General features: G+C 50.2%; 2 protein-coding genes across 2 annotated transcripts; one reads left to right on the top strand and one right to left on the bottom strand.

Moving 5' to 3' along the window:
- Window positions 1-1,889: 1,889 nt before the first annotated feature.
- On the bottom strand, window positions 1,890-10,416 carry NABP1 (nucleic acid binding protein 1). The gene is made up of 6 exons (XM_056861540.1): window positions 10,332-10,416; window positions 9,807-9,945; window positions 6,454-6,525; window positions 3,039-3,114; window positions 2,810-2,876; window positions 1,890-2,086 (listed from the first exon to the last, which is right to left on the bottom strand). Exons 1-6 carry the CDS (start codon window positions 10,414-10,416, stop codon window positions 1,890-1,892), a joined length of 636 nt encoding a protein of 211 aa, XP_056717518.1.
- Window positions 10,417-12,982: 2,566 nt separating this feature from the next.
- Window positions 12,983-13,816, top strand: LOC130487989 (testis-specific serine/threonine-protein kinase 6-like). The gene has a single exon (XM_056861563.1). The coding sequence runs from the start codon at window positions 12,983-12,985 to the stop codon at window positions 13,814-13,816; it is 834 nt and encodes a 277-aa protein (XP_056717541.1).
- Window positions 13,817-14,027: the final 211 nt, after the last annotated feature.

The following is a 14,027-nucleotide window of genomic DNA, read 5'->3' as shown; positions in this document are numbered from 1 at the left end:
CAACAACGATGGGAGAAGCAGTCATTTTACAGCATTCCAATAAATTCCAAACGTGATCCCAACAGTGACCAGACAGACTTGATTCTGAGGGTTATTGGGTACAAACCCCCAAGAGTATTTACATTGTCTTACAAGGAGATGTGTAATTTTTTTGACAAAGACCTTCAGACCCTGCAGATTTTCCTTTTTATGCTTAGTTGCTTGAAAACAATCTGCATTAACTGCCTTGACACCGCATTTCTAGAGATCTAGGTATTAGCTTTGTAAGTAAAATCAGGCGTGTCTCAATCAGGCACTCGAGAGTTCAAGTTGCTAAGAATCCCAAGAGGGGTCTCCCATCAGCACTGACCAGTTCTCTTGCCGTCTCCTCTCCACAGCAGTTTGGCCCGATGGCCGCAAACCAGCAGAAATAAAGGGACCAAGTCTTGCCCTCGACTGAACCCCTTTTACTACAAGTGTGAGATTTACCAGCGCCATCCTAAGCAGTTACACCCTGCTAAGTCTGCTTCTAAGGGCTGAGAAGAGCTTAGCCCTGCTGAGAACCGCACCGGAAGCATCCAAACGCTCTCCTATTGTGAAAAAAGGAGACGGCACAAAGAGGAAAAACCAAGGAACTAAAACGTTCAAATGCATAGGGGTTGGGTTTTTCCACCACTGGCACAGGGCGGCATGTAGATGCTCCTCACCTAGATAATGATAGTCACGAACAGCTGTACCATACTTCTATGATTCTATAAACTGGCCATTGTACCACCCTTATTTTCAGCGAGACTCCTGCTGACGTCATACTGAAGATGCTCCGCCGCACCCTTTAAGAGGATTAGAACTCAGTTCTGAAATGCATGGTCAGAATCAGAATTTTCCAAGCCATGTTTAATATCTCTTGCCTAACAGGGGTGACTTGCGCAACTCAGGCGTTTTATGCATGGCTGTTTCCCTTGCAGACACCCCGCCCCGACTACTTCGGGGCTTTCTTTTGATTATGCATGCATTTCCCAATCTTCAGAGGTCGCCTCGCTCTCCCTGTTTTCTGGATGCTCGCGAAACACAGGGGAAAACGTGCAGGGAGAGCAAGGTGACCTCTGATGGTCAGAAATGGCACACATAATCAAAACAAAGCCCCAAAGTAGTCAGGGGGGGGGGGATGACCGCGAGGGAAACAGCCCTGCATAAAAGGTTGCTGCTTCCCAAAGGGTCACAAAAGGAATCTGCTTGGACTTACTCCAGAGTATTTCACATGGGATCACGGAAGGAGCAGCATGCATGGTTTGGCAAGAGAAACTTGGCCTTCTCCAGTCAAACACAGTCGTTCCCCAAACCAGAGAACATATCACTCTTCTCCATGCTAGCAGCGCTGGACGCTTTATCTGCATTTATTGCTGGGTCACTTTAACAAGATTGGATGATGTAGACCAGGGGGGGCCCTCTTCGTTCTGGAGCTCCTGCTAGCCACACGGGGCTCACAGAAAGAGGAAAGAGACGTCTTAAGGCTGTATGGCTGGCTAAGCTCAAAAGGAACAGGGGGGGGGGAAAACAGAACTCTAAAATAAACACCCAAACATAAAAAATCAGCTTTCATTTTTGGGGGGGAGGAACCCACCTCTAATTTTCAACAAAGAACCCCTGATTTTTAAACTAGGACCCCTATTTTAAGACAGGTTCCCCTCCCTGAAATATAAGATATCAGCAGCTTCACGGCATTTTCTTGGGGAGAGGGATGCAAAGGGGGGTTGGGGGGGAGACACACGACAGAATCCTACTTTCCGTGCAACAGAAAGCAGGAACTGAAAGGACAAACCCTTTTCACAGTCGCCATAAATAAAAGTGCAGTTAAGTGTTTCAAGTAGGGTGTGCCGTTTAGACTGAGCGCGAGGCAGTTTGGGGCTCGGTCATCTTTTGGAGGCCCTGCGAGGGTCCCTCCCATTACTTATGGTGACCGGGAGGGGGCGAGGGTTATTTGACGGTGCCGCTGTGGAAGAAGAGGCGGGGGCCCTTCCGCTGGCCCTCCCTGTTCCTGCATAGGAGGCCGGATTACTGTACCCCGACGATAACCCGCTCCCCTCAGACGCTGCCTGTAAGCCGTTTCCTGAAAAAAAAGGGGAACAGAAGACTGCATCAGAACTACTTCAGGGTGCGACTCTCAGCTAAGGAACATTTAGTATTAGGAGGCCTGGAAAGGCATCTGGGGAGACCACGAAATCTCCAAGGGCAGATTGCTTTTGCAAACACTCGTGTGAGGGTAGAAGAGTTGGTTTCTATATGCCAACTTTCTCTACCACTTAAGGAAGAATCAAACCAGCTTACAATCGCCTTCCCTTCCCCTCCCCACAGACACCCTGTGAGGTAGGTGGGGATGAGAGCTGTGACTAGCCCACGGTCACCCAGCTGGCTTCATGTGTAGGAGTGGGGAAACCAATCCAGTTCACCAGATTAGCCTCCGCCGGTTATGCGGAGGAGTGGGGAATCAAACCCGGTTCTCCAGGTCAGAGTCCACCACTCCAAACCACTACACCACGCTGGCTCTGTATTAAAACATGACACGGCAGCAAACCCAGTTTTGATCCTGTGATTGTTGTTTGTTTGTGGTTTTTCGTGTGGAGGAGTGGGGAAACCAACCCGGTTCACCAGATCAGAGTCCGCAGCTCACGTGGAGGAGTGGGGAATCAAACCCGGCTCTCCAGATCAGAGTCCATCGCTCCATCTGTGAGCAGAACCATCTGTGAGCAGAAGACAAGACAGGCGGAAAGCTTGGATCCAAACAGTGGAATTCACGAACTCGTTTCCAAAATTGAAAACAGAAGAGACTTACCAGTTGGCCCAAAAGTACAAGTACCCATATTAGTTGGCAGAAGGGAATTACTCTGTTCTCCTGGCCCCTTTAAGAGAAATACAGACAGACAAATTAAGATACCAGCCGCAAGGAGTACACGGCTCCTCAGATGTCTGCGAAAGATGCCCAAATGACCTTCGGCGTGTTGTTACTCTTGGTTTCAACGCCTGTCACTACCCATCTGGGCAGCTCCCGGGAACAAACGTACCACTTTGCCGGGCTGCCCCAGGTGGTCGGAGTTGGGGTCGCTGAAGTTGGGCACTTCGGAATACACCATGCAGAACCTGTTAACGAATAAACACGACCGTCAGACGCAGGAAGGCGCCTCAGGCACAGATTTGGGTCTCGCGTGGTTCAATTGTGGAACTCCCTGCCCCAGGATGTGGTGATGGCTGCCAACTTGGAAGGCTTTAAGAGGGGAGTGGAGGGCTATCCATGGCTACTAGTCAAAATAGATACTAGTCATGATGTATACCTATTCTCTCCAGGATCAGAAGAGCATGCCCAATATATTAGGTGCTGTGGAACGAAGGCAGGATGCTGCTGTAGTCGTCTTGTTTGTGGACTTCCTAGAGGCACCTGGTTGGCCACTAAGTGAACAGGCCTTGGTCTGATCCAGCAGGGCCTTTCTTATGTTCTTACTATGCACACCTATTCAGTAAGTCCCACCAAAGTCACTAAGGACAGGATGTTAAAAGGCCAAGGGTTGTTTCCAGATTATGATTTCCACTATTGGGAATTTCCACTGATTCCTCCTTCCTGCTGCAGGCCCCCTCCCCAACGTTGTTCCCCAGGGCCCTCTATTCCCCAGGAACAACATATCATTGAGATCAGCAGGCCACTGAGGAAGGGGAGAGGCAGGATAGTCCTGTTTCCCCGATGGGAAATTTAGACTGGCTCCAATCCCAAATCCATACCTCAGCCTGTGATATTATGAAGTCGCCCCTGTTGAAATCTACTGTTCCAAACAAGAACATTTCAAGGTGCAGCTTAATACAGATTCAAAAACCTAGCAAACGGCTTCACAAATCCCACGGTGCCTGGAGATTTCTTTGCTGCGCCAAGTATTTCCAGCAATGTTTTTTTATTTTGTTGTGTTCTCTCAGGGCAGCTCAGTAGACGTGCAAACTTACCATTTCATATCAGGATATGTTTTTGCTGGACGGCATAAAACGACAAGTGCATGAATTTAACTGCTTGTTTATTCATTTCTTAACTGGCTGCTTTCTAGAGTGGCTTCGATATTCAATTAAACAGAGTTTTTTAAAGCAATGACGGAAGTTATGAGAAATTGGGGAGAAGCTGGGTTAGGGACAGATGTTAGCTTTTCACTGCGATGATAAACCTGGGTTACCTATACTGACTTACAAACTACAACCATTTTCGCCAGAGCTTTAACAAAATTATGAGAAGCTGTGAAGAGTTTAGGATTAGGTTTTGGTGGCAGCAATACGGTCAATTAAAGCACAAAACCCTGAGGACTGGAAAATGTATCTGGCTCCGAGAGCCAAAAAAAAACTGGTTGAAGGCTGGCCTGGTAGCTCTCAGGTTGGAACAGATCTCTTTGCTCTATGACCCTACTGTCTCCATTACCCGTCATTCATCCTTCATGTACTATGACTGAAGAATACAGCATATTCCCTACCTGGCTCCTCAATATTCTATATTGCCTACCCTAACTTACAAAAACAGAATTTGGGAAATCAGTATTAAGCTCGCTCAACCCCAAGTTCTGTTGCCAGGGAGGGTCAAATTCTGAAACAGAATCATCGTTCAAGGTAAGCAAACATGCCTGTTGCATTTTCTCAGTAGAACACTACTTTAAACGTTGCCTATTGGGGCATCAAGCAATTTCATCACCAAAAAAAAAGTATTTCTATTTCTCTCTCATGCCATTCATCCAGCTTAAAAACTTAACCATTTCCCCCCTAAGAATCACAGAGTTGGAAGGAACCAGCAGGGTCATCTAGTCTAACCCCCTGCACAATGCAGGAAATTCACAACTGCCTCCGCTCCCACACACACCCCAGTAAATCCTACTCCATGCCAGAAGACGGCAACAAAAACCCTCCAGGATCCCTGGCCAATATGGCCTGGAGGAAAATTCCTTCCTGACCCCTAAGTGGCAATTGGCATTTCCCTGGGCATGCAAGAAAGGGCCACGAGAGCCAAGCACTGGCTCCAACCTTCCTGCCTACGTTCACAGAATCAGCATTGCTGACAGATGGCCATCTAGCCTCTGCTTAAAAACCTCCAAAGAAAGAGAGCCCACCACCTCCCGAGGAAGCCTGTTCCACTGAGGAACCACTCTGTCAGGAAGTTCTAACATTTAGCCGGAAACTCTTTTTATTTAAGAGTACAGGTTTCTCTAGATATTCCTCCACTTTCACTTCTGCTGAAAGTTAAAGAGGCGACGTTTTGCAAGTTCAGGCAGAGATGCTGCCATCGTAAACGGTTTTTCTGTCCCAGTTACAAAATTCCCACCGATATTACAGCACTTTTTGTCCTGGTTCTCTCATGAGTGTTCGTCACTTGGGAGGCGGCCGGCCAGGAGGTACCAACCAAATATTGGGAAGCATGGCAGATAAAGCAAGATGACACAGAAATTCTGCTTGGAATGGTTATTCCTGCAAGGGGGGGGGGTGGTCGTGCAAGTCAAGTCGCTATCCGAGCGTACATCTGTGAATGAGCCCCCAAAGTAGACGGCTGAGCTCCCAGATTCAGAACCTGTGATTCAATGCGAACCATATGAAAGGGAGGGGTCGTGGCTCAGTGGTAGAGCACCTGCTTGGCATGCAGAAGGTAACAGGTTCAATCCCCGGCATCTCCAGTTAAAGGGACTAGGCAAGTAGATGATGTGAAAGACCCCTGCCTGAGACCCTGGAGAGCCTTGGAGGGGCTGTGGCTCAGTGGTAGAGCATCTGCTTGGCATGCAGAAGGTCCCAGGTTCAATCCCCGGCATCTCCAGTTTAAGGGGCCAGGCAAGTAGGTGATGGGAAAGATCTCTGCCTGAAACCCTGGAGAGCCGCTGCCAGTCTGAGTAGACAATACTGACTTTGATGGACCAAGGGTCTGATTCAGCACAAGGCAGCTTCACATGTGTTCATATGCCAGCAAAGCAAACCAACGGCCTGGCCCACAGAGCTTGGATGACCATCATTACGACTCACCAGACAGAGGGGGAAATTTACCTTTACACCCCTGGCAGAGGCTGGCTCCTCCAGAGTAGTGCGGAAGCTCGCATTGCGGCCGCCTCTACCGTGCCTAGCCTGTGGATAAATAGAGGACTTCAGTTTTTTAACCCTGCAAGTCCTTCGGCGCAATAATCCAGAAGCGACCACTGGCGGGCCTCCACTTACCTGTTGACAAATGTTTTCAGGTGAAGGAACCTGGGCCAGACAGAACCCACGATGGAACCCAAATCATCCCTTAACCCCAACCGGGACTCCCGTACACTTATCTGAACTGGATGCTCACAACCAAAACTCTTTGGCATGGACAATAAAGCCCCTTTAAGCTAATAAAGAGACCGTGGGGTGCGTGTTTCCTTCGGGCCTGTCCACAGACCACAGTTCATACCTACCAGTAAGGCCTGCAAACTAGCGTAAATATGAGATACTCACTCCCCGATTTTTTGAAGTTCTCCTCCCCTTCCGGTGTAAAGTGTAAGACATCCTTTCCAGAGAGATGCGTACCTAGCCAAGAGAGCACCAGCAGCGTTAGAAGGAAAACTGGACAACGAATCCTGTTTGCCAATCCAAAAGACAGGGCCCGGACAAAATTCAGTGCGTCTGTACCCCACTGATTGCAACTGGCGAGTATGGCACGCGATTAATCCTCTGCCGCTGAAATCAACTGGGTTCTTACGGGCTTAACCTTGGACAGATTGTGTCCAAAACACAACAAAACGACCTGCCAGTCAGTCGGCCAATAATGGATCCGCTCACCAGTTATTCAAATGTTTGTCTGGTCAGCAACAAGCCACATAGTATGATCCCTGGACCTAGAAATCTATACAACACAAAAGACAAGATGCGTTTTTCATGCCCTGTGCAAAGAGACGCCAAGCAATCTGACTCTCGAAAGTGGAAAAATGGCACAAAAACATCTATGGAGAACAGCAAGAAAATGTATTTCAGAATCATTTTCTAAACAACCTCAAAATAAAATAGCAACCCTGCCTGTGTTCCTCTGCATCTATTACAAACAGAGTTACAGCACCCTGGGAGAGAATATGTTTTCCCTGCTAATTGGTCTCTTACAAAGCACGCCAGATTCTCGGTTGTGATTAAAGATAGCCCACCAAAGGAGGAGGGAGAAAGCATCTGCTTGTCATACAAAAGGTCCCAGGTTCAATTCCAGGCATCTCCAGTTAAAGGGACCGGGCAAGTAAGTGATGTGGCCTGAGACCTTGGAGAGCAGCTGCCGGTCTGAGTAGACAATACTGGCTTTGATGGGCCAAGGATCTGACTCAGTATGAGGCAGCTTCATGTGATAATCCATCTTACCACTCTGCGCCACAGGGCTCCTTTCAAGATATGGGGGGGGGGGAAGACCTGTCCCCTCCCTTCTTACTAGCATAGTTTTGCTCAAGAGGTCACCCCCCCCTTAGCTTGGCCCACTGGAAAACCTGGGCTTGCCTTGCACAGAATAACTCAGCAAAGAAAAGGGAACACACAGAGGACAGGAAAAGGAAGTTGACAGCTGTTTTCCTATCTTTCTTCAAGCCACTGCATTTTACAGAAATGAGTCACGCGTCGGCCTAGTTAACAGGCCTGACTGGGAACGCAGCTAGATTATGACGGGTACGGAACTGAGGGCTGAAACCCAAGCCCCATTCAATCTTGTATCTAATGCCACGGCCGGCCAGGAAAAGGAAGCGTCCTTCCCCCGGACTCTCACCCCACAGGCTTTCTCTCAGGACTGCAGATGGACACAGCGGTGGAATGGGGAGGTTTTGCTATCCTGGAAGCCTCTGGCTGCCAAAGCAGCTGCAGCAACCCCCAGCCCCCATACGCCTCTGGGGCAGGCCAAGCTTTAAGCACAAAGGGCGGCCTCTGCCCCGGCCTTACTTAGGGCTGCCAATTTCCAGGTGGGTTACAATAATGAAAAACACCTGTGCCAGAGATAACTTCGTTAAAGAAAATGGCAGCATGGAGGCTCAAAAATATCCAACCACACTGGAATTAAACAATAAACCATATAATGATATATAAGCATTCATTCATGCAATTCTCCAAGTGTAAATCAGCATGCAGCCAACCGGCTTTCTTCCAATGCAACATAAAAGCTGAGGTTGTCTTCTTTCTACTTGGAGCTGATGAAAGCCCTTGAAACGTCCACCAAGACTAGCCACACGTTCTCCTTTCCTTTTTTTTTGGTCATGGACACTCTGGACCGTGTTTTATAATTGCAACGGATCGGACTACTGAAATATTGAGACTGTTTGTTTGCAATTTCGGGATGGGAGTCTCCCGCCCATTTCCGGAGCTATTTTGTGTTTATATCTTGACTTGAACGTTAGTCGGGATCGACTGCATGCTGATTTACACTTGGAGAATTGCATGAATGAATGCTTATATATCATTATATGGTTTATTGTTTAATTCCAGTGTGGTTAGATATTTTTGAGCCTCCGTGCCGCCAACCTCCAGGTGGGGCCTGCAGATCTCCCGGGATTACAAGGGACCCCCAGACCACAGAAATCAGTCCACTTGGAAAAAATTGCTTAACACATGAAGTTGCCATATACTGAATCAGACCCTCTGTCCATCCAAGTCAGTATTGCGTACTCAGACCAGCAGTGGCTCTCCAGGGTCTCAGGCAGAGGTCTTTCACATCACCTACCTGCCTGGTCCCTTTAACTGGAGATGCCAGGGATTGAACCTGGGGCCTTCTGCATGCCAAGCAGATGCTTTGCCACTGAGCCACAGCCCCTCCCTATTGCTCTCCAGGGTCTCAGGCAGAGGTCTTTCACATCGCCTACTTGCCTCGTTCCTTTAACTGGATATGCTGGGGATTGAACCTGGGACCTTCTGCATGCCAAGCAGAGGCTACGGCCCCTCCCCTTTAGAGGGTGGACCCCATGGCATTCTACCTGCTTTCCCCAGGCCCCGCCCTCAAATTTCCGGGGAATTTCTCAACCGGTCGTTGGCAATCCTAGCTGTACGACAAGAGTCCCAGAGGACGAAAAGGGGAAAAAAAATATTTTTTGTTGTGGGTTCGAGTCTACTCTGCTGGAAGCAGCTTGTGCTCCAAGAAACGCTTCAGCCTAGAAGGTGACACGGGACTTTTTGTTTTTTTGCAGCGACATATTAACAACTGGAATCTGTCAGGCTGTTCAAAGACCAGCAAAGGAATTCTGTTCCTGTCCTCCTCCCCGATATGAAACTCCTTTTTAAAAAACTTACTTTAATTCATACCCTGCCTTGTCTTCCCAGTGGGGATCCAAAGTGGCTTACATCGTTCTCCTCTCTCATATTTTAACGTCACAACAACCCTGTGAGGTGGGTGAGGCTGAGAGAGCATGTGACTGGCCCAAGGTCGCTCAGCGAGCGTCCACCGCAGAGCAAGGATTCAAAACCAGGAGTATCCCAGATCCTCGTCTGACACATTGGCTCTCTTTTTGAAAAGCGAGACACAAGACAAGGCTGATTTCAACCTCCTCCTGGCACGAGGTCCGGGTTTGAGCAAACAGGAACACTCAGAAGCGGCTTAGTGTTTAAGAGTGTCAGACTAGTATCTGGGAGACCCAGGTTCAAATCCTCACTTGTGCCATGGAAGCTCGTTGGGTGCCTCTGGGCCAGCCACTCTCTCGCCCTCACCTACCTCACAAGGGTGTCGTGAAGATAAAAAGAAAGGAGAATGACGTTAAGCCTTCGGGTCCCTATCGGAGAAGACGGCAGGGTATAGATGAATTAAATTTTAAAAATTAATTAAAGAGGTCGGGCTGCCCAGCCACATGCCCACGACGTACCCTTTGGTCAGCCGGATGATGTCGCCCGGTTGGATGAGGCCGCCCAGCTCGTCCCACACCGAGATGGTGACGCTGCCCGTCTTGTCGGCCACCTTGCAGGATCGCACCTCGTGTCCGTCTTTGGTCTTGGTGACCCGCCCTGCAGGGGGGAAAGTTAAAGGGGGGGGGAGAGCAAGCAGAGAGAAAGCAGGACATGAGCGGATCTGGAAGAGCACCAGCTTAACATGCCACCTTAATATCTTGTTAAAATGAAAGTTTGCTTAGAACTAAAACTCAGGAATAACATTTTAAAAAATAATTAAATCATGAGAAATCCAAATATATAGAGATCTGTAACGAGCGAAACCTGCTCTCTGCTGCCTGCTTGGGGCCAGGAGAGGAAATCAGCCCAGCCTGGGGGGGGGGCCTGCATCTTCACCCCCCCTGCCAAGAGACCACGTGTCACCAGCTCTTTACACACCACGCTGCTCCAGAGGAGACCTGCAAAAGGGGGGGTTAGGAGCCCCTGGCCCGCCCCCCACTTACCGATCTCCAGCACAATAAAGACGACATTTAAATTTTTCAGCCCGGGCTTTATGTCTTTTATGAAGTGGTAGGTGTCGTTGGCCATGGCGCTACTCGCGAGGAGGAAGGCACCCGGGCAGGGCGGGGATGCAAAGGAAGGGGGTGCAAAGGAAGGGGGGGTTGCAAGGCGTGGATCGGGACCACCCACTGTGGAGGGGGGGAAGGCGTGGTGGGTGGGCGCAGGAGGCACGCGCGGCTCTCCTCGCGTGTAGGCCGGAGCGGGAAGAGCCACAGGGCGCGGGGGGGGGGGTGTTTTCGAGAAATAAGGGCTGCTCAGCCAGGGAAGGAAGCGGCTCCTTCCCCCGCACTGAGCCCCGCAGCTCGGGCCCTTTTCGTGGACGGCAACCGGGGAGAGGGGCTTGCTTTCAGCCCCCTTCCCTCGCTTCAGCAACGCCGCTTTCACACGTGCTTCCCAAAACACGCGTGCACCAGCCACTGCAACCCCACCGCTTCCCCCAGCCTCTCTAAAGGAAGCATGTGGCTGCGGCCGGCTTTTTAAAGCGGGCGGGCCGTACCATTTCCCCGACTCTCGAGGGGGGGAGCAGGCAGGGTTTGGGAAAAGAAGGCCAACGAGAAGGGGGGAAAGGACGGGGAAATCTGCACACAGGGAGTTCCGATGCCCCTTTTAAACCCTGCTCTGGCCCTCCCCGCGCCCAGGCTGTGCCCGTGTTACGGATGGAGCGGTCCGAAGTGGCTGGTTGTCCCCCCCCCCGCGGGCGGAATGGACGCGCCCTCTGGAACGCGGAGACTCCAGAATGGAACGGAGTGTGACAAAGCGCCCCGTGAGAGGCGCTGATTGGCTGGCGGGGCTCCTTTTGTCCTCTGGCCTAGAATCTTTGCATCCTCCCCCGCCCCCTTCCCCTCTCTCGCCCCCCTCCCTCCACGCTCTTGGGGAGGGGGTGGGGAGGGCGGAGCCTGTCTGGCCAGAAGGGCGAGACTGCAGACTCATCATGACGCCTGGCTAAAGGAATCGGGGCTGGGCGATTGTTGTTGTTGTTAAAACATTATTATTATTATTATTATTATTATTATTATTAATAATAATAATAATAATAATAATAATAATAATAATAAATAATAATAATAATACATAATAATATTTGCAAAGCCATGGACTTTCTCCCACTGTCTCCCCCCACCCTTCTAAACGCGAGTGAGAAAATGCATCTTTTATTCCTTCTCTTCCCCCCTTCTCCTCCCCCCCGGCTCTGGGGGGGGGGAGGTCGAGCATGGTTAAAGGTCACAAAGCCTGGCTAAAGGAATCAGGGCTGGCCTATTATTATTATTATTATTATTATTTGCAAAGCCCTGGACTCTGACTTCCTCCCACTGTCTCCCCCCACCCTTCTAAATTCAAGTGAGAAAATTCATCTTTTATTCCTTCTCTTCCCCCCTTCTCCTCCCCCCCCGGCTCTGGGGGGGGGGGAGGTCGAGCATGGTTAAAGGTCACAAAGCCTGGCTAAAGGAATCAGGGCTGGCCTATTATTATTATTATTATTATTTGCAAAGCCCTGGACTCTGACTTCCTCCCACTGTCTCCCCCCACCCTTCTAAATGCGAGTGAGAAAATTCATCTTTTATTCCTTCTCTTCCCCCCTTCTCCTCCCCCCGGCTCTTGGGGGGGGGAGGTCGAGCATTGTTAAAGATCACAAAGCCTGGCTAAAGGAATCAGGGCTGGGCTATTATTATTATTATTATTATTATTATTATTATTATTATTATTATATGCAAAGCCCTGGACTCTGACTTTCTCCCACTGTCTCCCCCCCACCCTTCTAAATGCGAGTGAGAAAATGCATCTTTTATTCCAGAGCTAAATTTCTGGATAGGATCTTGAAAGGCGTACATTTCTGTTCTGAAACCGAAAAACAGATTTTTCTACTATCAGACTCTGGTGCACACGTGACTTATAAGAATGTCTCAATTTGCCCTGGCGGCTAAGAAGATAAGAGCCCTCGAGGCTGCAAAGAAGGAAAGTGTTTAGGCATAGCAAGTGAGAGCACTTTTAGTTTTAATGGATTTCCCCCCTTTATTGTATAATAATAAATTGTTTTACTTTTTATCCTGTAACTAATTTTTAAATCAGTTTTCTTTGAACATGGCTGCTTTGGAAGGTGGACTCTATGGCATTACACCCTACTGAAGTCCCTTCTCTCCCCAAATCTCACCCTCCTCAGGCTCCACCCCCAAAATGTCCAGGTATTTCACAACTTGGAGTTGGCAACCCCAGTGAGCTCACCTTTGGAATCTGGTGGCACGGCCCAGATCCCTCAACGAGAATTGGAGTTAATAGTATTTGAAAAGACGTGGAGATAGACCTGAATCAGTGACAGGACATCAAACCTTGCCGAGGTTGTAGCTCAGCTGAAATTATTCACTCTGTTCCCAAAGGGATTAGGTGCCTGCCACCACTGATTATGTGCAGGGACGCATAGCGCATGACACTCTTCGCACTTCACAATACCTGTATGAGTAGTGATGACTTCGAAGCCTGGCCTCCACAAGGCACATGGGGAGTGAGGGACTGGAGATGCCATTCACAATGGGTTGAAGCGCTGAGACCCAGAAAGGCAGAAAGAAACTGACGACGTTTTCATCTGCACCAGGTCACCATGTCCAAGGGTTCCAGGGGAGACAAGCTTTTGGGCGACCTGGGGTTCAAACTGGGCCAAACCCTCGGGGAAGGCAGCTATTCCAAGGTCCGGGTCGCCACCTCCATCAAGTACAAGGGCCCTCTGGCGATCAAGATGGTGGACCGCCGCCGGGCCCCTCGTGACTTCGTCGAAAAGTTCCTGCCGCGAGAGTTGTCCATCCTGCGAGGGATCCGGCACCCGCACATCGTGAGGGTCTACGAGTTCATCGAGGTGTGCAACGGGATGCTCTACATCATCATGGAGGCGGCCTCGACGGACCTGTTGCAACTGGTCCAGCAGGAAGGGAAGCTCCCCTGTGCCCCGGAAGCGCGGGACATCTTCGCCCAGGTTGTGGGGGCCGTGCGCTACCTCCACGACCGGCATCTGGTACACCGTGACCTCAAGTGCGAGAACGTGCTGCTCACTTCCGACGGCCGCCGAGTGAAACTGACCGATTTCGGCTTCGGCAAGGAGTCACGGGGGTACCCGGAACTGAGCACCACGTACTGCGGGTCGGCCGCTTACGCCTCCCCCGAGGTGCTCATGGGCACCCCCTACGATGCCAAGAAATACGACATGTGGAGCCTGGGCATCATGCTCTACGTGATGATTACCGGATCCATGCCCTTTGACGACACCCACATCCATAGCATGCCCTGCCACCAGAAAAGAGGGCCCGTGTTTCCCGAAGACCTGCCCGATTTATCGGAGCCCTGCAAAGGGCTCGTGAACCAGCTGCTCCAGTTCAGTCCAGAATCCCGGCCCTGTGTGGGACAAGTCGCAAAGAACGGCTGGCTGAAGGGGACCACGTAAGCGGGATGGCCGGCCTGACTCCTGAACCATTGGGGCAGCCACGACTCCAACCGGAGGAAGCCCCTTCGGGGGGGGGGGACATGTTAACAGAACGATGAGCGTGTAGAGTCACGGGGAAGAGGTTTCTAAGATGTTGAGCTTGGGAAGTAGGTAGGCCAATCGGTTCTGGGAGGGGAAGACGACTTCGACACAGGTTCCTCCGAAATTGAGG

The sequence above is a fragment of the Euleptes europaea genome, chromosome 15 (assembly GCF_029931775.1).
Source record: "Euleptes europaea isolate rEulEur1 chromosome 15, rEulEur1.hap1, whole genome shotgun sequence".
Taxonomy (NCBI): domain Eukaryota; kingdom Metazoa; phylum Chordata; class Lepidosauria; order Squamata; family Sphaerodactylidae; genus Euleptes; species Euleptes europaea.
The sequence above is the reverse complement of the archived record's forward strand: the minus strand, read 5'-3'. Positions and strand labels throughout refer to the sequence as shown.